Consider the following 23,631-nt stretch of genomic DNA (forward strand, 5'->3'; position numbering starts at 1 on the left):
CACGGATAGTAAAATACAAAACATTTTAATCATGTTTTTAGGCTAGAAGGGATCCAGCTTTTGTCAAATTAACGTCAGATTTGTATTTATTATGGATCCCCATTAGCAGATTTTACGTTTCGTAGCAGGTTAGGAGAATTTACGCAGAAGGTTAGGATAATTAACGTAGCAGTTAGGAAAATTAGGTTAAGGTTAGGAAAAGGGTTAGATGAAATGCAAAAAAAATAAAATTTTTACGTAAATTTGACAAAAGCTGGATCCCTTCTAGCCATTACCATGTTTTTATTTGATCTATCCAAGTGACGTACGTCATGACGCCGCGTCTCTTTGTTGGTTCATCTAGCGGCGACATTTGTTGTTATTTTCGTTACAACTGAAAAATACAAGACCGACCGGACCGTTTTTTTTGTTTTGATCCATTCCACGACAAGCAGGCTGCCCCATTTCCAAGCACCTACGTCGGCTTGTGACATCTCGATATCGACCTAGCAATGGACTCAGACGAGGGCTATAACTATGACTTCGACGAGGACGAGGAATGCAGCGAAGACAGCGGCGCGGAGGAGCCGGGGGACGACACCCTGGAGCTAGGCGAGGACGAGGTGGAACTGGTCGATCCCGCAGAGGCTGGAGGGGAGCGGGACGAGGGTTTGGAGACCGGGGGAAGTGGTCATGGGCCCGGGCAAGAGGAAGAGGACTACCGCTTCGAAGTGCTGACTGCCGAGCAGATCCTCCAGCATATGGTGGAGTGTATCAGGGAGGTCAACGAGGTCATCCAGGTGAGATATCACGAAGGCAATGTCGATGCAGGAAAGACCGGGGACGGTGGAAAGTCGACAGGCCTCTACGCTGTTGTTAGCTAGCCGAATCTTCCAAATAAACGGGTGATTAGATAGCTAGCTAGTTAACTCAAGACAAATATGTTTTGCTAGCATGTTATCCACCAAAGTTGTTTGCTTTCTGGCTTGTAGGTAGCTAAGTCGGTTACCTACTAGTTAGCTAAATAGCTAGCTCGCTACCGGTAGCTAATTAACGTCAACTAGGTAATTAGCTGACGTCCCGCTCCCCTCCAGTAATTAGCTAACGTCAAGTTAGCTAATTAGCAAACGTTAGTTAGCTTAGCTAGATGTACGTTTCACATTTCCGTACTAGTTAACGTTAGCTAGTTCGTCAATGAATCATGAAACATTGCTGTATAGCTAGCTAATTATGTGCCTCCCAAACAGCCCTTCTGTGATCAAAGTATCTGCCAGGAAGCCTACTCATCATTCGTCATGTCAGAGATTGACAGACCTGTACCCCCCCATAACTATCATTTGGTAAAACCGCCCATTGGGATGTGCTCAGCTGACTGTGCCCCACTGCCCCTAGTCAGTTTCATAATAGCCTAAGTCCTGAGCAATAACAACAACACAGTTTGAACCATGATCCAGTGCCTCTGCTCTGGTCTAAATAAATAATCCAAGGACTAACAGTCGAACGCCATAACTAGCACTTTGAATTGGTGGAACTAAGTGTTCTGTATGTATTTGCACAGTATGCACAGCCTGGTGTAGCTAAGAATTTAACTCAAATGTTGACAATGTAATGTCTTTCAATTGTCAACATTGGAGTTAAATTCTAAGCTAAGCCTGGGCATGAATCCTGGAGGAGGAACTCAACTGTACAGTATGTAGGTCTAGTCTCAAATCAATGCACATTTTATTCGTCACATGCTTTGTAAACAATTTGTGTAGACTAACAGTGAAATGTTTACTCACGGGCCCTTCCCAACAATGCAGAGAAAGAAAATGGTGAAACAGAAAAGTAAAACACGTAATAATAAATACACAATGAGTAACGATAACTTGGCTATATACACAAGGTGTCAGTACCGAGTCGATGTGCGGGGGGTACGAGGTAATAGAGGTAGATATGTACATATAACTAGGAATAAAGTGACAGATAATAAACAGTAGCAGCAGTGCATGTGATGAGACAAAGTGCAGAAAGGGTCAATGCAGATAGTCCGGGTAGCTATTTGATTAACTATTTAACTAACGATTCAGCAGTCTTATAGCTTGGGGGTAGAAGCTGTTCAGGGTCCTGGTTCCAGACTTAGTGCATCACATTCAGTGGCCGGAGTCTGACAATTTTTAGGGCCTTCCTCTGACACCGCCTGGTATAGAGGTCCTGGATGGCAGGGAGCTCAGCCCCAGTGATGTGCTGGGCCGTACACACTACCCTCTGTAGCGCCTTGCGGTCGGAGGCAGAGTAGTTGCCATACTAAGTGGTGATGCAGCCAGTCAAGACGCTCTCAATGGTTCAGCTGTATAACTTTTTGAGGCTCTGAGGGCCCATGCCAAATATTTTCAGCCTCCTTAGGGGAAAGAGGCGTTGTCGTGCCCTCTTCACGACTGTGTTGGTGTGTTTGGACCATGATCGATCCTTAGTGATGTGGACACAGAGGAACTTTAAGTTCTAGACCCGCTCCACTACAGCCCTGTCGATGTGATGGGGGCGTTCTTGGCCCTCCGTTTCCTGTAGTCCACGATCAACTCCTTTGTCTTGCTGACTTTGAGGGAGAGGTTGTTGTCCTGGCACCACACTGCCAGGTCTCTGACCTCCTCCCTGTAGGCTGTCTCATCGTCGTCTGTGATCAGGCCTACCACCGTAGTGTCGTCAGCAAACTTAATGATGGCGTTGGAGTCGTGTGCGGCCACACAGCCATGGGTGAAGAGGGAGTACAGGAGGGGACTAAGCACTCACCCCTGAGGGGCCCCCTCGTTGTGGGTTAGTGTGGTTGACGTGTTGTTACCTACCCTCCAGGGCATAAAATTAAAAACCGGCAAGTGCAGGTAGATTTAGGTATTGACGGGTAAGAATGTCTTTCACCAGCCACGTAGGTGGCTGGTGAATTTGCAGTGCTCTGCAAGCACTACATTTGCATTTGCAAATACAAATAGAGTTAAAAAGTCAAGTATGAGCACACGTGTGAGTTGTGATTTTATAGCAGAAAAATGGTGCAGTTGCTGTTTTTCAAAGTGTTTCTGCCATTTTTGTTTCATAGCTGCTAATCGCGCAAAGAAATGCGCTAACTATAACCCACCTTACGCAGCAACACTGCCTGACTAGGGAGCCTTGTGCACAGTGCTGATAGAGGCGTGCACACAGGCATCAAAGTTGGTCCACAAAGTGAGACTGTTTCTTGGCTATTTACATTGCTTTGTTCACAGGGTCGCTTGTTTTTCAGTGTTAGTTTGAGTCTGCTGCTTCAACTAATAGGGAAGAGATGCTGCCTACTAGTCGGATCCAAAATCTCACACAGACACACGTGACATGACTCGAGTGGCCCCGTTACCACGGTAACCTCCCACCCTTAGTGGGAGCTGAACGTTTTGTCTCATCTGATATTTTGGTTAAAAGCCTCAGGTCAAAAAAAGAAAATAAATTTAGCAAAATATCACATGACTTCTTAATAATATTTTTGTTTGTTTTAGAAACATTAAGCATGGTCGTCATTTAATTGTATTTATTTATTTATTTTTGATAATTATGGCCAAATAATATTTTGGGCAGTAAAAAATCTGAGTGGCTGGCAGATTTTTCCATCTACCTGCCACAGTGGCTGGTGGACCAAAAAGTTAATTTTAGGCCCTGCTACCCTCACCACCTGGGGGTGGCCCGTCAGGAAGTCCAGGATCCAGTTGCAGAGGGATGTGTTCATCTGTGGATTGCCTCGTCTGTGGATCTGTTGGGGTGGTTTGGGTCCAGGATGTCTGGGATGATGGTGTTGATGTGAGCCATGACAAGCCTTTCAAAGCATTTCATGGCTACAGATGAGTGTTATGGGGCGATAGTCATTTAGACAGGTTACCTTGGCGTTCTTGGGCACAGGGACTATGGTGGTTTGCTTGAAACATGTTGGTATTACAGACTCAGACAGGGAGAGGTTGAACATGTCAGTGAAGACACTTGCCAGCTGGTCAGACCAAGCTCTGGGTATTTATCCTGGTAATCCATCTGGCCCTGAGGCCTTGTGAATGTTAACCTGTTTAAAGGACTTACAACGGCTACAGAGAGAATGATGACCCTGAGGCCTTGTGGATAACCTGTTTTAAAGGTCTTACTCACATCGGCTACAGAGAGTGCGATCACACAGTCGTACGGAACAGCTGGTGCTCTCATGCATGGTTCAGTGTTGCTTGCCTCGACGCGAGCATAGAAGGCATTTAGCTCGTCTGGTAGGCTCACATCACTGGGCAGCTCTCGGCCGGGTTTCCCTTTATAATATACAGAGTCACCGGGAGCCCTATAGCTACCTCCTGTCATAATATACAGAGTCTCCAGGAGCAGTAGCCCAATAGTGTCATTATTAAAGGTGTGTTTTTGAACCATGTCCAAACAGAGGATTTCAGTTGTGAATTAGGGCCCTTTGTTTTGCACAATTGTCACATGACCTGGATTTTAACCTTTTTTTAATTGAAAGATTTTTCATCAAACTTTCCCTTTTTTCTATTTTTTTTATGTTCATGTCCAATGGTGCAGCACCATGTTTAGACAGTTGCTTGCCTTTTTGCTGTTCTCATTTCTGAAAATACTGGATAGAATCTTGCTATGTCACATGATTGCGCAAAACACAATGACCTAGTTATGATCAGTGAAGAGTTTTGGCTGGCACTCACACAGATCATCAATGTTATAATAATAATAACACACAGCACTATAAACCAGTCCAAGGTTTGCATTAGCCCTAATTCTGTGTACCCCATGATAATTTAATTTAAATGTTATCTTAGCCTCTTAGCAGCATTATCATAATACCAGCAGTCAAAAACGAGCAACCCTTTTTACATGTGTAGGCCTAACGTTGGACTGCATACAGTGGTAACTTGTTGCGTGTATAACACAACCGTTTCTCTCTCTCTCTCCTTTTTAGAATCCTGCAACTATTACCAGAATACTTCTGAGTCACTTCAACTGGGACAGAGAGAAGCTCATGGAGAGGTGCTTATTTCTCCTGTTTTACTTATGTTTTATTCTGCTGGATTCAAGTTCAAAGACGCTGATGACGTGTTTTGGCAGAGGTCTTTGTCAAAGCTTGTTTCTGTCTCTCGCTCTCTCAATTCAATTTCAATTTGCTTTATTGGCATGACGTGTTGATCCATATTGCCAAGCACAGCTTTACAATAGAAATGAGCAGGTTATGGACATGTTTCTCTCTCTCTGTGTCTCCTAGTGTGTGTCTCGCTCTCAATTCAATTCAGTTCAAAGGGCTTTATTAGCATGGGAAACGTATGTTAACTTTGCCAAAGCAAGTGAAATAGACGGTAAACAAAAGTGAAATAGACAAAACAATGAACAGTAAACATTACACTCACAAAAGTTCTAAAGGACTATAGAAATGTCAAATGTCATATTATGGCTATATACAGCGTTTTAACGATGTGCAAATAGTTAAAGGAAAATGAATTAACATAAATATGGGTTGTATTTACAGTGCATTCGGAAAGTATTCAGACCCCTTGACTTTTTCCCCACATTTTGTTATGTTACAGCCTTATTCTAAAATGGATTACATAGTTGTTCCCCCTCATCAATCTACACACAATAATAACAACACCCCATAATGACAAAGCAAAGTCATGGTTTCTAGAGATTTTTGCAAATGTATTAAAAATAAAAAACAGAAATACCTTATTTACATAAGTATTCATACCCTTTGCTATGAGATTTGAAATTGAGCTCAGATGCATCCTGTTTCCATTGATCATCCTTGAGATGTTTCTACAACTTAGTTGGAGTCCACCTGTGGTAAATTCAGTTGATTGGACATGATTTGGAAAGGCACACCTGTCTGTGTAAGGTCCCACAGTTGACAGTGTATGTCAGAGCAAAAACCAAGCCATGAGGTCGAAGGAATTGTCCGTAGAGCTCCGAGACAGGATTGTGTCAAGGCACAGATCTGGGGAAGGGTACCAAAAACTTTCTGCAGCATTGAAGGTCCCCAAGAACACAGTGGCGTCCATCATTCTTAAATGGGAGAAGTTTGGAACCACCAAGACTCTTCCTAGAGCTGGCCACCCGGCTAAACTGAGCAATCGTGGGAGAAGGGCCTTGGTCAGGGGGGTGACCAAGAACCCGATGGTCACTCTGACATCGCTCCAGAGTTCCTCTGTGGAAATGGGAGAATCTTCCAGAAGGACAACTATCTCTGCAGCACTCCACCAATCAGGCCTTTATGGTAGAGTGGCCAGACGGAAGCCACTCCTCAGTAAAATGCACATGACAGCCCACTTGGAGTTTGCCAAAGGCACCTAAAGGACTCTCAGACCATGAGAAACAAGATTCTCTGGTTTGGTGAAACCAAGATTGAACTCTGTGGCCTGAATGCCAAGCGTCACGTCTGGAGGAAACCTGGCACCATCCCTACGGTGAAGCATGGTGGTGGCAGCATCATGCTGTGGGGATGTTTTTCAGCGGCATGGACTGGGAGACTAGTCAGGATCGAGGGAAAGATGAACGGAGCAAAGTACAGAGAAATCCTTGATGAAAACCTGCTCAGGACCTCAGACTAGGGCAAACGTTCAACGACCCTAAGCACACAGCCAAGACCATGCAGGAGTGGTTTCGGGACAAGTCTCTGAATGTCCTTGAGTGGCCCAGCCAGAGCCCGGACTTGAACCCGATCAAACATCTCTAGAGCGACCTGAAAATAGCTGTGCAGCGACGCTCCCCATCCAACCTGACAGAGCTTGAGAGGATCTGCAGAGAAGAATGGGAGAAACTCTCAGAATACAGGTTTGCCAAGCTTGTAGCATCATACCCAAGAAGACTCGAGGCTGTAATCGCTGCCAAAGGTGCTTCAACAAAGTACTGAGTAAAGGGTCTGAATACTTATATAAATGTGATATTACCGTTTTATATTTTGTAATACATTTGCAAACATTTCTAAAGACCTGTTTTTACTTTGTCGTTATGGGGTATTGTGTGTAGATTGATGGGGGGGGGGGACAATTTGATCCAGTTTAGAATAAGGCTGTAACGTAAGAAAATGTGGAAAAAGTCAAGGGGTCTGAATACTTTCCCAATGCTCTGCATGTTGAAGAGGGTGGGTCTTAAGCTGAGTCTCACCCCACTGCCCTGTGGAAAGAAATTTGTGTTTTTTGCCAATTTTAACCGCACACTTGTTGTTTGTGTACATGGATTTTAAAATGTCGTATGTTTTTCCCCCAACACCACTTTCCATCAATTTGTATAGCAGACCCACATGCCAAATTGATTCAAAAGCTTTTTTGAAATCAACAAAGCATGAGAAGACTTTGCCTTTGTTTTGGTTTGTTTGTTTGGCAAGGTTTTTCAGGGTGAATACGTGGTCTGTCGTACGGTAATTTGTTAAAAATTGTAATTTTACATTTGCTCAGTACATTGTTTTCACTGAGGAAATGTACGAGTCTGCTGTTAATGATAATGCAGAGGATTTTCCCAAGGTTGCTATTGACGCATATCCCACGGTAGTTATTGGGGTCAAATTTGTCTCCACTTTTGTGGATTGGGGTGATCTGTCCTTGGTTCCAAATATTGGGAAAGATGCCAGAGCTGAGGATGATGTTAAGAAGTTTAAGTATAGCCAATTGAAATTTGTGGTCTGTATATTTGATCATTTCATTGAGGATACCATCAACACCACAGGCCTTTTTGGGTTGGAGGGTTTGTATTTTGTCCTGTAGATTATTCAATGTAATTGATAGTTTTTAATAGTTGATTCTAAGATTTGTATTTGATGATATATATGTTTTTGCTGTTTGTTCTTTGTCATAGAGCCAAAAGATTGGAGAAGTGGTTTACCCATACATCTCCGTTTTAGATAGATAACTCTTCATGTTGTTGTTTGTTTAGTGTGTTCCAATTTTCCCAGAAGTGGTTAGATTCTATGGATTCTTCAATTACATTGAGCTGATTTCTGACGTGCTGTTCCTTCTTTTTCCGTAGTGTATTTCTGTATTGTTTTAGTGATTCACCATAGTGAAGGCGTAGGCTCAGGTTTTCTGGGTCTCTATGTTTTTGGTTGGATAGGTTTCTCAATTTCTTTCTTAGGTTTTTGCATTCTTCATCAAACCATTTGTCATTGTTGTTAATTTTGTTAGGTTGTCTGTTTGTAATGTTTTGATTTGATAGGGAAGCTGAGAGGTCAAATATACTGTTTAGGTTTTCTACTGCCAAGATTACACCTTCACTGTTGCAGTGAAACGTTTTGTCCAGGAAGTTGTCTAGAAGGGATTGAATGTGTTGTTGCCTAATAGTTTTTTGGTAGGTTTCGACACTACTTTCCTTCCATCTATAGCATTTCTTAATATGATTCAGTTCCTTTGGCTTTGATGTCTCATGACTGAGTATTGCTCTGTTCAAGTAGACTGATTTTGCTGTGGTCTGATAGGGGTGTCAGTGGGCTGACTGTGAACGCTCTGAGATACTCTGGGTTGATGTCAGTGATAAAGTAGTCTACAGTACTACTGCCAAGGGATGAGTTGTAGGTGTACCTACCGTAGGAGTCCCCTCGAAGCCTACCATTGACTATGTACATACCCAGCGTGAGACAGAGCTGCAGGAGTTGTGACCCGTTTTTGTTGGTTATGTCGTCGTAGTTGTGCCTAGGGGGGCATATGGGGGAGGGAATGCTGTTACCTCCAGGTAGGTGTTTGTCCCCCTGTGTGCTGAGGGTGTCAGGTTCTTGTCCAGTTCTGGCATTTAGGTCGCCACAGACTAGTACATGTCCCTGGGCCTGGAAATGGTTGATCTCCCCCTTTAGGATGGAGAAGCTGTCTTCATTAAAGTATGGGGATTCTATTGTAGGGATATAGGTAGCACACAGGAGGAAATTTTCTCTGTTGAGATTATCTTTTTAATTTCTAGCCAAATGTTAAATGTTCCTGTTTTTATTAATTTAATAGAGTTAGGTCTGCTCTATACCAAATTAGCATACCCCCTGAGTCTCTTCCCTGTTTCACACCTGGTAGTTTGGTGGATGGGACTACCAGCTCTCTGTAACCTAGAGGGCAACCAGTGGGTCCGTCTCCTCTATACCATGTTTCTTGTAGGATGGCAACGTCTGTATTTCTGATTTTCTTTGGTGAAGTCCAGGTTCCTGCTCTTTAGGCCAAAGGTCTCATATTCTAGGATGAGATAGTGAAGGCTTTGTGTTCCATAAATTGTCCAATGTTGTTAGTCGTGTGGTTTGGAGTCAATCTGGTACATGCCATTGGCTTGGGCTAGTGTAAGAGTGGGGGTTGGGCCTGTTTGCCTGCTCACGGCCTGGGCGTATGTGTGACTTTCATGTTGAGGCCCTCTTTGCGGGAGTGGGGGGCCTGGGGTGGGCAGGAGGGGCATAGGTCTGATCTGAAGGGGCCTAAATGGGGTGTGGCATGGTTGGTTTGGGGGGGGGTATTGATTGGTTGGGGTGTGGATGTAACGGGTGGTGCTGTGGTCTGGATGTTGGTCCCCTCGGCGGGGGTCCTCTATGTGTAGGTCCGGGCGGGGTCCCGCAGGTCTGGGAGAGTGTCTCGCTGGTCTGGGCGGGGTGTTTGTTGATCTGTTGCTCCTGTGTGAGGTGTTGGTCATAAAGGCTGTTCACGTCCAGGGTGGAGTGGTGGGCCAGGTAGACATTTGGTTTTGACGCACAGTCACAGGAAATACTTGCGTTTACCCGCTGTATGGTAGCAGGGTGGAAGTCTTTTAGTGGTAGCAGGGTGGAGATAACCACTTGTGCGTTGGGGAAAGTAGAAGAAGCTTTTTCAATCACTCCCTTTCCTGCTGTGTTCTCAGGTCGTTTGTGCCTGTGGCTGGGTGATCCCAGTTGGTCCTCAGACAGAAGTTCTAGGGCACGCTGGGTGTTTGGACACCAGAGTTTAGACACTGTGTGTTTGGGAAAAAGTTTATTTTCTTGTATATATTTCCCGTTTCAGTCCATAAAGAGTACAATCTGTGGCTTGTGTATGTCCTCAGTGGGTGTGGGGGGGTCGTCAGGAAGGCTATCAGGGTGACTGACGGGGGGTGCTCAGAGGGGTTGGGATCCCCTGGGCTTGGGGTTCTTCATTTGTTTGTCTGGCTGTGATGTCGAGGCTATGGTCAGGGTCTAGGGTGTACTGTTCTGCTGCGGTGTCGAGACTTTGGTCAGGATCTGAGGTGGGCTGTTCTGCTGGCTTCTCTGCCGGGTTGGCCAGCTCTCTAATGGGTTGTTCTCTGTTCTGCTCCTGCTCTTTCTCCTATTGATGTTGTCTCACCACAGTCCAGAGTGCAGACATGTCTCTCTCTACCTGCAGCTCTCCAGGTCTAGTTAAGGGGGTGTTGTTGTGCTGGACTGTTGTCTGGGTCTGTGCTGACTGGAGTGTGTTCACCTGCTGTTCCAGCTCCACCTGCCTTACCTCCAGCTGGGTGAATTTATCCTTCATTTCAATGAGGGAGTAGTACTCTGTGCTGGGAGGTTGACTTTCCACTTGGGGTTGCTCGTCTGTGGGGTTAAATGAAGAGGTCTGGTCTGACCCGCTCGGGGTGGGGGTGTTTTTTCTCAAGAGAGAGCTTCTCCTGCTGAGCTCCCTCTTTGATTAGGTGAAAGTCCAGCTGGAACTGTTTGGGTTTGCCCTGTACCGATACTGTTCCAGATTTATAGAGGTTTATATTAGCTGACTCAGAGTCCTCATTGTCCAGTATCCTGAGTTTCCACCCATCGCTAACACCCCCCCCTCTTAACAGAGGGGTAGTGTGTTTAATATAGCACTCTGCCATGCCATGGGATGGTCTGTGAGGAACATTAAGTTGCTTACATTCCCATTTTTGTAGCAGTCAGCAAAAAGTATCTCTTGATTTTCCATGAGTAGCTTATTTTTGTACTCTTTCCATGTCTTCTCATTTTTTACATCCAGGGGCTACTGTATTGTAATGACCTCTGCACAGAGGGAGGGGGCTTCAAAGGCCTCTGCATTTGGGTGGGGTAGGATGTGAAACTCTCCTGCCATTGGGTGGGGGAGGCTGTGAAACTCTCCTGCCATTGGGTGGGGGAGGCTGTGAAACTCTCCTGCCATTGGGTGGGGGAGGCTGTGAAACTCTCCTGCCATTGTTGGGCTCAAGGGCTTTGACACCTCTCACTTCACACCTCAGTGTTAATTGAAGTTGCAGACAGATATGTTCTGTCCTAACAAGCTTGGAAGCCTTAACGTAGCATTCAGTCCTTATAAAGTAAATTATATTTTAATATATTTTTCTTGGCTTTAAAAGTAGCTTCAGACTAAACATTACTCACCCAGTTCCAGGTTGGATGGTGTTTTCAGACTAAACATTACTCACCCAGTTCCAGGTTGGATGGTGTTTTCAGACTAAACATTACTCACCCAGTTCCAGGTTGGATGGTGTTTCAGGTGTTTCAGGTTTCTGTTGTTTCTTTTGCTGGTCGTTGGTTTGCCAGAGCATTTTCTGTATAGTCCTTGGGAATAAGAATCTTTTGTGGTAGGAATCCTTTCAGGAATCTCTCTACCGCTCTCTCTCTCTCTCTACCGCTCTCTCTCTCTACCGCTCTCTCTCTACCCCTCTCTCTCTCTCTACCGCTCTCTCTCTCTACCGCTCTCTCTCTCTACCGCTCTCTCTCTCTACCGCTCTCTCTCTACCGCTCTCTCTCTCTCTACCGCTCTCTCTCTCTACCCTCTCTCTCTACCGCTCTCTCTCTCTACCCCTCTCTCTACCCCTCTCTACCCCTCTCTCTACCCCTCTCTACCCCTCTCTCTACCCCTCTCTACCCTCTCTCTCTCTCTCTACCGCTCTCTCTCTCTACCGCTCTCTCTCTCTACCGCTCTCTCTCTCTAGCCCTCTCTCTCTACCGCTCTCTCTCGCTCTCTCTCTCTACCGCTCTCTCTCTCTACCGCTCTCTCTCTCTACCGCTCTCTCTACCCCTCTCTCTACCCCTCTCTCTACCCCCTCTCTCTACCCATCTCTCCCTCTCTACCCCTCTCCCTCTCTCTACCCCTCTCCCTCTCTCTACCCCTCTCCCTCTCTCTACCCCTCTCTCTCTCTCTCACCCTCTCTCTCTCTCTACCCCTCTCTCTCTCTACCCCTCTCTCTCTCTACCCCTCTCTCTCTCTACCCCCTCTCTCTCTCTCTCCCCTCTCTCTCCTCTCTCTCTCTACCCCTCTCTCTCTCTACCTCTCTCTCCCTCTCTCTACCTCTCTCTCTCTACCCCTCTCTCTACCCCTCTCTCTACCCCTCTCTCTACCCCCTCTCTCTCCCTCTCTCTACCCCTCTCTCTCTCTACCCCTCTCTCTCTCCCTCTCTCTACCCCTCTCTCTATCTCTCTCTCCCTCTCTCTCTCTCTACCCCTCTCTCTACCCCCCTCTCTCTCCCTCTCTCTACCCCCTCTCCCTCTCTCTACCCCTCTCTATCTCTCTCTCCCTCTCTCTACCCCTCTCTACCCCTCTCTACCCATCTCCCTCTCTACCCCTCTCCCTCTCTCTACCCCTCTCCCTCTCTCTACCCCTCTCCCTCTCTCTACCCTCCCTCTCTCTACCCCTCCCTCTCTCTACCCCTCTCTCTCTCCCTCTCTCTACCCCTCTCTCTCTCTCTACCCCTCTCTCTCTCTACCCCTCTCTCTCTCTCTACCTCTCTCTCTCTCTACCCCTCTCTCTCCCTCTACCCCTCTCAATTCAATTCAATTCAATTTAAGAGCTTTATTGGCATGGGAAACGTATGTTAACATTACCAAAGCAAGTGAAGTAGATAGTAAACAAAAGTGAAATAAACAATAAATATTAACAGTGAACATTACACTCAGAAGTTCCAAAAGAATAAAGACATTACACATGTCATATTATGTATATATACAGTGTTGTAACAATGTGCAAATAGTTAATGGTACAAATGGGAAAATATATAAATATAAATATGGGTTGTATTTACAATGGTGTTTGTTCTTCACTGGTTGCCCTTTTCTTGTTGCAACAGGTCACAAATCTTGCAGCTGTGATGGCACACTGTGGTTTTTCACCCAGTAGATAAGGGAGTTTATCAGAATTGGGTTTGTTTTCGAATTCTTTGTGGATCTGTAATCTGAGGGAAATATTTGTCTCTAATATGGTCATTTGGCAGGAGGTTAGGAAGTGCAGCTCAGTTTCCACCTCATTTTGTGGGCAGTGTGCACATAGCCTGTCTTCTCTTGAGAGCCAGGTCTGCCTACGGCGGCCTTTCTCAATAGCGAGTCTGTACATACAGTACCAGTCAAAAGTTTGGACACTCCTACTCATTCAAGGGTTTTTCTTTATTTTTACTATTTTCTACATTGTAGAATAATAGTGAAGACATCAAAACTATGAAACAACACATATGGAATCATGTAGTAACCAAAACATTTACTCAAAATATATTTTATAGATGAGTTTCTTCAAATAGCCACCCCTTTGCCTTGATGACAGCTTTGCACGCTCTTGGCATTCTCTCAACCAGCTTCAGGAGGTAGTCACCTGGAATGCATTTCAATTAACAGGTGTGGCTTGTTCATTTGTGGAATTATTTCCTTCTTAATGCGTTTGAGCCAATCAGTTGTGTTGTGACAAGGTAGGGTTGGTATACAGAAGATAGTCCTATTTGGTAAAAGACCAAGTCCATATTATGGCAAGAACAGTTCAAATAAGCAAAGAGAAACGACAGTCCATCATTACTTTAAGACATGAAGGTCAGTCAATCCGGAAAAATTCAAGAACTTTGAAAGTTTCTTCAAGTGCAGTCGCAAAAACGATCAAGCGCTATGATGAAACTGGCTCTCATGAGGACCACCACAAGAAAGAAAGACCCAGAGTTACCTCTGCTGCAGAGGATAAGTTCATAAGAGTTACCAGCCTCAGAAATTGCAGCCCAAATTAATGCTTCACAGAGTTCAAGGAACAGACACATCTCAACATCAACTGTTCAGAGGGGACTGCGTGAATCAGGCCTTCAAGGTTGAATTGCTGCAAAGAAACCACTACTAAAGGAAACCAATAATAAGAGACCTGCTTGGGCCAAGAAACATGAGCAATGGACATTAGACCAGTGGAAATCTGTCCTTTGGTCTGGAGTCCAAATTTTAGATTTTTGGTTCCAACCGCTGTGTCTTTGTGAGATGTGGGAAGGGTGAACGGATGATCTCCGCATGTGTATTTCCCACCGTAAAGCATGGAGGAGGAGGCGTTATGGTGTAGGTGTGCTTTGCTGGTGACACTGTCTGTGATTTATTTAGAATTCAAGGCACACTTAACCAGCATGGCTACCACAGCATTCTGCAGCGATACGCCATCCCATCTGGTTTGGGCTTAGTGGGACTATCATTTGTTTTTCAACAGGACAATGACCCAACACACCTCCAGGCTGTGTAAGGGCTATTTTACCAAGAAGGAGAGTGATGGAGTGCTGCATCAGATGACCTGGCCTCCACAATCACCTGACCTCTAACCAATTGAGATGGTTTGGGATGAGTCGGACCGCAGAGTGAAGGAAAAGCAGCCAACAGGTGCTCAGCATATGTGGGAACTCCTTCAAGACTGTTGGAAAAGCATTCCAGGTGAAGCTGGTTGAGAGAATGCCAAGAGTGTGCAAAGCTGTCATCAAGGCAATGGGTGGCTACGTTGAAGAATCTAAAATATATTTTGATTTTTGGTTACTACATGATTCCATATGTGTTGTTTCATAGTTTTGATATCTTCACTATTATTCTACAATGTAGAAAATAGTAAAAAATTAAGAAAAACCCTTGAATTAAATGGTCCAAACTTTTGACTGGTACTGTAGTCAAAGATTTCCTTAATTGTGGGTCAGTCACAGTGGTCAGCTATTCTGCCACTGTGTACTCTCTGTTTAGGGCCAAATGCAGAGGCCTCAGTTTTTTTGTTAATTCTTTCCAATGTGTCAAGTAATTCTCTTTTTTGTTTTCTCATGATTTGGTTGGGTCTAGTTGTGATGTTGTCCTGGGGCTCTGTGTGGTCTGTTTGTGAACAGAGCCCCAGGACCAGCTTGCTTAGGGGACTCTTCTCCAGGTTCATCTCTCTGTAGGTGATGGCTTTGTTATGGAAGGTTTGGGAATCGCTTCCTTTTAAGTGGTTATAGAATTTAACGGCTCTTTTCTGGATTTTGATCATTAGCGGGTATCGGCCTAATTCTGCTCTGCATGCATTATTTTGTGTTTTACGTTGTACACAGAGGATATTTTTGCAGAATTCTGCGTGCTGAGTCTCAATTTGGTGTTTGTCCCATTTTGTGAATTCTTGGTTGGACCCCAGACCTCACAACCATAAAGGGCAATTGGTTCTATAACTGATTCAAGTATTTTTAGCCAGATCCTAATTGGTATGCCAAATTGTATGTTCCTTTTGATGGCATAGAAGGCCCTTCTTGCCTTGTCTCTCAGATCGTTGACAGCTTTGTGGAAGTTACCTGTGGCGCTGATGTTTAGGCCGAGGTATGTATAGTTTTTTGTGTGCTCTAGGGCAACGGTGTCTAGATGGAATTTGTATTTGTGGTCCTGGCAACTGGAAATTTTTTTGGAACACCATTATTTTTGTCTTACTGAGATTTACTGTCAGGGCCCAGGTCTGACAGAATCTGTGCAGAAGATCTAGGTGCTGCTGTAGGCCCTCCTTGGTTGGTGACAGAAGCACCAGATCATCAGCAAACAGAAGACATTTGACTTCAGATTCTAGTAGGGTGAGGCCGGGTGCTGCAGACTGTTCTAGTGCCCTCGTCACACTCTCCATCCTGTTCCCTCTCTTCTCTCTGCAGGTATTTCGATGGGAACGTGGATAAGCTGTTCTCAGAGTGCCATGTCATCAACCCCTGTAAGAAGTCCAGGACGCGACTGATGAGCACCAGATCGTCGGCTCAGGACCTGCCATGTCAGATCTGCTATCTGAACTACCCAAACTCAGTCAGTCATATATTACCAGCCTATCTGCTATCTGAACTACCCAAACTCAGTCAGTCATATATTACCAGCCTATATACTATCTGAACTACCCAAACTCAGTCAGTCATATATTACCAGCCTATATACTATCTGAACTACCCAAACTCAGTCAGTCATATATTACCAGCCTATATACTATCTGAACTACCCAAACTCAGTCAGTATTACCAGCCTATATACTATCTGAACTACCCAAACTCAGTCAGTCATATATTACCAGCCTATATACTATCTGAACTACCCAAACTCAGTCAGTCATATATTACCAGCCTATATACTATCTGAACTACCCAAACTCAGTCAGTCATATATTACCAGCCTATATACTATCTGAACTACCCAAACTCAGTCAGTCATATATTACCAGCCTATATACTATCTGAACTACCCAAACTCAGTCAGTCATATATTACCAGCCTATATACTATCTGAACTACCCAAACTCAGTCCGTATTACCAGCCTATATACTATCTGAACTACCCAAACTCAGTCAGTCATATATTACCAGCCTATATACTATCTGAACTACCCAAACTCAGTCAGTCATATATTACCAGCCTATATACTATCTGAACTACCCAAACTCAGTCAGTATTACCAGCCTATATACTATCTGAACTACCCAAACTCAGTCAGTCATATATTACCAGCCTATATACTATCTGAACTACCCAAACTCAGTCAGTCATATATTACCAGCCTATATACTATCTGAACTACCCAAACTCAGTCAGTCATATATTACCAGCCTATATACTATCTGAACTACCCAAACTCAGTCAGTCATATATTACCAGCCTATATACTATCTGAACTACCCAAACTCAGTCAGTCATATATTACCAGCCTATATACTATCTGAACTACCCAAACTCAGTCCGTATTACCAGCCTATATACTATCTGAACTACCCAAACTCAGTCAGTCATATATTACCAGCCTATATACTATCTGAACTACCCAAACTCAGTCAGTCATATATTACCAGCCTATATACTATCTGAACTACCCAAACTCAGTCCGTATTACCAGCCTATATACTATCTGAACTACCCAAACTCAGTCAGTCATATATTACCAGCCTATATACTATCTGAACTACCCTAACTGTAATTTCTTCTGGATAAGAGCGTCTGCTAAAGGTCAAAATGTATTGGGCTCGCTGTGCGACGGTTCCATACAATGGATCAAAAACATTAACACACACGTGTTAGTGTTTTAACATTTGAGTGTTCTGTTTCTCAGGTAGGTTGTGGGTTCAATTCCTTCAGGGATCACCCTATTCCCTATATAGTACGCTACTACCAGTGGACCCTGATCAAAAGTAGTATACTACATGTGGAATAGGGTGCCATTTGAGACGCTGGCCTAGACTTTTTTTTTATATGGGAAGAGATAATTGTTGTGTTGATGTATTGCAGGGTCAGGGGTCAGCTGCATCATGTGACGTAAGTCTGTGTTGACGTAGGGTCAGGGGTCAGCTGAATCATGTGACGTAAGTCTGTGTTGACGTAGGGTCAGAGGTCAGCTGAATCATGTGACGTAAGTCTGATGTATTGCAGGGTCAGGGGTCAGCTTAATCATGTGACGTAAGTCTGTGTTGACGTAGGGTCAGGGGTCAGCTGAATCATGTGACGTAAGTCTGTTGTATTGCAGGGTCAGGGGTCAGCTGCATCATGTGACGTAAGTCTGATTTATTGCAGGGTCAGGGGTCAGCTGCATCATGTGACGTAAGTCTGATTTATTGCAGGGTCAGGGGTCAGCTGTAAGTCCAGCACAGTGGTTTTTATTTAGGTAATGCTCTGCGTTATTTAACCTTGACTGATTCAGGGTAGTCTCTCAGTGAGACCAATGTCTCTTACCAGGGAGCCTTGATTCACAAAATACACATTCCGTAAGGAGTTATTGACACCATCTCCGTGTTCTGAGACTTGGTTAGGTGACTGTCCCTCATACTTGGATTAAGAGACAGGCTAGTCACTGTGTTGTGTTGCCTGTATAGTGCACTCCTTTTTTACCAGAGCCCTATTGGACGCAGATGAAGCTGTGACAAACATTGGATACCTGAGGCTCAGCTGTTTTGGTGTGGTGGTGTCTGAAATCTAAAAGAATGTGTTTTGTTTTCCACAGTATTTCACTGGCCTGGAGTGTGGACACAAGTTCTGCATGCAGTGCTGGGGAGATTACCTGACGACCAAAATCATGGAGGAGGGGATGGGACAGGTACTGATGCATCCTACATTATCATCCTCTATAATAATCATTCTACATTATCATTCTACATCAGGGTTCTTCAATTCCGATCCTGGAGGGCCGAAACACTTCAGTTTTTTATTTCTACCTGGTAGTTATTTGCACTCACCTGGTGTCCCAGGTCTGAATTAGCCCCTGATTAGAAGGAGAGGATGAAAAACAGAGGTGTTTCGGCCCTCCAGGACCGGAATTGAAGAACCCTGCTCTACATTATCATATGGAAAGTGATGGATTACACATTGTTTAGTCACCATCTATTGAACTATTGTCTTCTTTTCAGACCATCTCCTGTCCTGCCCATAGTTGTGATATCTTAGTGGATGACAACACAGTCATGTGAGTATTCTGATGGTTGTATACACTGAGTGTACCAGATGTTAGGAATACCTTCCTAATATTGAGTTGCACCACCTTTTCGCCCTCAGAACAGCCTCAATTTGTCGGGTCAGGAACTCTACAAGGTGTCGAAAGCGTTCCACAGGGATGCTGGCCCATGTTGACTCCAATGCTTCCCACAGTTGTGTCAAGTTGACTGGATGTCGTTTGGGTGATGGACCATTCTTGATACACATGGGGAAACTGTTGAGCGTGAAAAACCCAGCAGCGTTGCATTTCTTGACACAAACCGGTACACCTGGCACCGACTACCAAACCCTGTTCAAAGGCACTTTTAAATATTTTGTGTTGCTAATTCACGCTCTGAATGGCACACATACACAATTCATGTCTCAATTGTCTCAAGGCTTAAAAATCCTTATTTAACCTGTCTCCTCCCTTTCATCTACACTGATTTAACAAGTGACATCAATAATCAATCCTAATGTCTGTAGACTATTGACATGATTGTTAATCTGTAGCTTCCAGTCTTGACCCAGTAGGAAGCTCTAAGGTTAACTTACAGTAATAGTCTTAACCTACGCTACATCCTGATCTCACTACAGTAATAGTCTTAACCTACATCCTGATCTCACTACAGTAGTAGTCTTAACCTACGCTACATCCTGATCTCACTACAGTAATAGTCTTAACCTACGCTACATCCTGATCTCACTACAGTAATAGTCTTAACCTACGCTACATCCTGATCTCACTACAGTAATAGTCTTAACCTACGCTACATCCTGATCTCACTACAGTAATAGTCTTAACCTACGCTACATCCTGATCTCACTACAGTAGTAGTCTTAACCTACGCTACATCCTGATCTCACTACAGTAATAGTCTTAACCTACGCTACATCCTGATCTCACTACAGTAATAGTCTTAACCTACCCTACATCCTGATCTCACTACAGTAGTAGTCTTAACCTACCCTACATCCTGATCTCACTACAGTAGTAGTCTTAACCTACCCTACATCCTGATCTCACTACAGTAATAGTCTTAACCTACCCTACATCCTGATCTCACTACAGTAATAGTCTTAACCTACGCTACATCCTGATCTCACTACAGTAATAGTCTTAACCTACGCTACATCCTGATCTCACTACAGTAATAGTCTTAACCTACCCTACATCCTGATCTCACTACAGTAATAGTCTTAACCTACATCTTGATCTCACTACAGTAATAGTCTTAACCTACATCCTGATCTCACTACAGTAATAGTCTTACCCTACATCCTGATCTCGCTACAGTAATAGTCTTAACCTACGCTACATCCTGATCTCACTACAGTAATAGTCTTAACCTACATCCTGATCTCACTACAGTAATAGTCTTAACCTACATCCTGATCTCACTACAGTAGTAGTCTTAACCTACGCTACATCCTGATCTCACTACAGTAATAGTCTTAACCTACCCTACATCCTGATCTCACTACAGTAATAGTCTTAACCTACCCTACATCCTGATCTCACTACAGTAATAGTCTTAACCTACCCTACATCCTGATCTCACTACAGTAGTAGTCTTAACCTACATCCTGATCTCACTACAGTAATAGTCTTAACCTACGCTACATCCTGATCTCACTACAGTAATAGTCTTAACCTACGCTACATCCTGATCTCACTACAGTAATAGTCTTAACCTACGCTACATCCTGATCTCACTACAGTAGTAGTCTTAACCTACGCTACATCCTGATCTCACTACAGTAGTAGTCTTAACCTACGCTACATCCTGATCTCACTACAGTAATAGTTTAACCTACGCTACATCCTGATCTCACTACAGTAATAGTCTTAACCTACGCTACATCCTGATCTCACTACAGTAGTAGTCTTAACCTACGCTACATCCTGATCTCACTACAGTAGTAGTCTTAACCTACGCTACATCCTGATCTCACTACAGTAATAGTCTTAACCTACGCTACATCCTGATCTCACTACAGTAATAGTCTTAACCTACGCTACATCCTGATCTCACTACAGTAGTAGTCTTAACCTACGCTACATCCTGATCTCACTACAGTAATAGTCTTAACCTACGCTACATCCTGATCTCACTACAGTAGTAGTCTTAACCTACGCTACATCCTGATCTCACTACAGTAATAGTCTTAACCTACGCTACATCCTGATCTCACTACAGTAGTAGTCTTAACCTACGCTACATCCTGATCTCACTACAGTAAGTCTTAACCTACGCTACATCCTGATCTCACTACAGTAGTAGGCTTACCCTACATCCTGATCTCACTACAGTAGTAGTCTTACCCTACATCCTGATCTCACTACAGTAGTAGGCTTACCCTACATCCTGATCTCACTACAGTAGTAGGCTTACCCTACATCCTGATCTCACTACAGTAGTAGGCTTACCCTACATCCTGATCTCACTACAGTAGTAGTCTTACCCTACATCCTGATCTCACTACAGTAGTAGTCTTAACCTACGCTACATCCTGATCTCACTACAGTAATAGTCTTAACCTACGCTACATCCTGATCTCACTACAGTAATAGTCTTAACCTACATCCTGATCTCACTACAGTAGTAGTCTTAACCTACACTACATCCTGATCTCACTACAGTAGTAGTCTTACCCTACATCCTGATCTCACTACAGTAGTAGGCTTACCCTACATCCTGATCTCACTACAGTAGTAGTCTTAACCTACGCTACATCCTGATCTCACTACAGTAAGTCTTAACCTACCCTACATCCTGATCTCACTACAGTAATAGTCTTAACCTACATCCTGATCTCACTACAGTAGTAGTCTTAACCTACGCTACATCCTGATCTCACTACAGTAAGTCTTAACCTACGCTACATCCTGATCTCACTACAGTAGTAGTCTTAACCTACGCTACATCCTGATCTCACTACAGTAGTAGGCTTACCCTACATCCTGATCTCACTACAGTAGTAGTCTTAACCTACGCTACATCCTGATCTCACTACAGTAGTAGTCTTAACCTACGCTACATCCTGATCTCACTACAGTAATAGTCTTAACCTACATCCTGATCTCACTACAGTAATAGTCTTAACCTACACTACATCCTGATCTCACTACAGTAATAGTCTTAACCTACGCTACATCCTGATCTCACTACAGTAGTAGTCTTAACCTACGCTACATCCTGATCTCACTACAGTAGTAGGCTTACCCTACATCCTGATCTCACTACAGTAGTAGTCTTAACCTACGCTACATCCTGATCTCACTACAGTAATAGTCTTAACCTACCCTACATCCTGATCTCACTACAGTAATAGTCTTAACCTACATCCTGATCTCACTACAGTAGTAGTCTTAACCTACGCTACATCCTGATCTCACTACAGTAATAGTCTTAACCTACGCTACATCCTGATCTCACTACAGTAGTAGTCTTAACCTACGCTACATCCTGATCTCACTACAGTAGTAGGCTTACCCTACATCCTGATCTCACTACAGTAGTAGTCTTAACCTACGCTACATCCTGATCTCACTACAGTAATAGTCTTAACCTACGCTACATCCTGATCTCACTACAGTAATAGTCTTAACCTACCCTACATCCTGATCTCACTACAGTAATAGTCTTAACCTACATCCTGATCTCACTACAGTAATAGTCTTAACCCTACGCTACATCCTGATCTCACTACAGTAATAGTCTTAACCTACCCTACATCCTGATCTCACTACAGTAATAGTCTTAACCTACATCCTGATCTCACTACAGTAATAGTCTTAACCTACATCCTGATCTCACTACAGTAGTAGTCTTAACCTACGCTACATCCTGATCTCACTACAGTAATAGTCTTAACCTACGCTACATCCTGATCTCACTACAGTAATAGTCTTAACCTACCCTACATCCTGATCTCACTACAGTAATAGTCTTAACCTACATCCTGATCTCACTACAGTAATAGTCTTAACCTACGCTACATCCTGATCTCACTACAGTAATAGTCTTAACCTACATCCTGATCTCACTACAGTAATAGTCTTAACCTACATCCTGATCTCACTACAGTAATAGTCTTAACCTACGCTACATCCTGATCTCACTACAGTAATAGTCTTAACCTACATCCTGATCTCACTACAGTAATAGTCTTAACCTACATCCTGATCTCACTACAGTAATAGTCTTAACCTACGCTACATCCTGATCTCACTACAGTAATAGTCTTAACCTACGCTACATCCTGATCTCACTACAGTAATAGTCTTAACCTACGCTACATCCTGATCTCACTACAGTAATAGTCTTAACCTACGCTACATCCTGATCTCACTACAGTAATAGTCTTAACCTACATCCTGATCTCACTACAGTAATAGTCTTAACCTACGCTACATCCTGATCTCACTACAGTAATAGTCTTAACCTACGCTACATCCTGATCTCACTACAGTAATAGTCTTAACCTACATCCTGATCTCACTACAGTAATAGTCTTAACCTACATCCTGATCTCACTACAGTAGTAGTCTTAACCTACGCTACATCCTGATCTCACTACAGTAGTAGGCTTACCCTACATCCTGATCTCACTACAGTAGTAGTCTTAACCTACGCTACATCCTGATCTCACTACAGTAATAGTCTTAACCTACGCTACATCCTGATCTCACTACAGTAATAGTCTTAACCTACATCCTGATCTCACTACAGTAATAGTCTTAACCTACACTACATCCTGATCTCACTACAGTAATAGTCTTAACCTACGCTACATCCTGATCTCACTACAGTAGTAGTCTTAACCTACGCTACATCCTGATCTCACTACAGTAGTAGGCTTACCCTACATCCTGATCTCACTACAGTAGTAGTCTTAACCTACGCTACATCCTGATCTCACTACAGTAATAGTCTTAACCTACCCTACATCCTGATCTCACTACAGTAATAGTCTTAACCTACATCCTGATCTCACTACAGTAGTAGTCTTAACTCACGCTACATCCTGATCTCACTACAGTAATAGTCTTAACCTACGCTACATCCTGATCTCAC

General features: G+C 43.8%; 1 protein-coding gene across 1 annotated transcript in view; it reads left to right on the forward strand.

Annotated features, from left to right (window-relative positions):
- The first annotated feature begins 234 nt into the window (after nucleotides 1–234).
- The window catches only part of LOC121540858 (E3 ubiquitin-protein ligase arih1), a 50,680-nt gene continuing 27,283 nt past the window's right edge, over nucleotides 235–23,631 (forward strand). The window contains exons 1-5 of the mRNA XM_041849971.2: nucleotides 235–779; nucleotides 4,919–4,986; nucleotides 15,769–15,913; nucleotides 18,084–18,176; nucleotides 18,487–18,542. Of these exons, the coding sequence (XP_041705905.1) occupies nucleotides 492–779; nucleotides 4,919–4,986; nucleotides 15,769–15,913; nucleotides 18,084–18,176; nucleotides 18,487–18,542 (650 nt within the window). The 5' untranslated portion in view covers nucleotides 235–491. The remainder of the gene's footprint in view (nucleotides 780–4,918; nucleotides 4,987–15,768; nucleotides 15,914–18,083; nucleotides 18,177–18,486; nucleotides 18,543–23,631) is intronic.

This window comes from Coregonus clupeaformis, unplaced genomic scaffold (assembly GCF_020615455.1).
Source record: "Coregonus clupeaformis isolate EN_2021a unplaced genomic scaffold, ASM2061545v1 scaf1740, whole genome shotgun sequence".
Taxonomy (NCBI): Eukaryota; Metazoa; Chordata; class Actinopteri; order Salmoniformes; family Salmonidae; genus Coregonus; species Coregonus clupeaformis.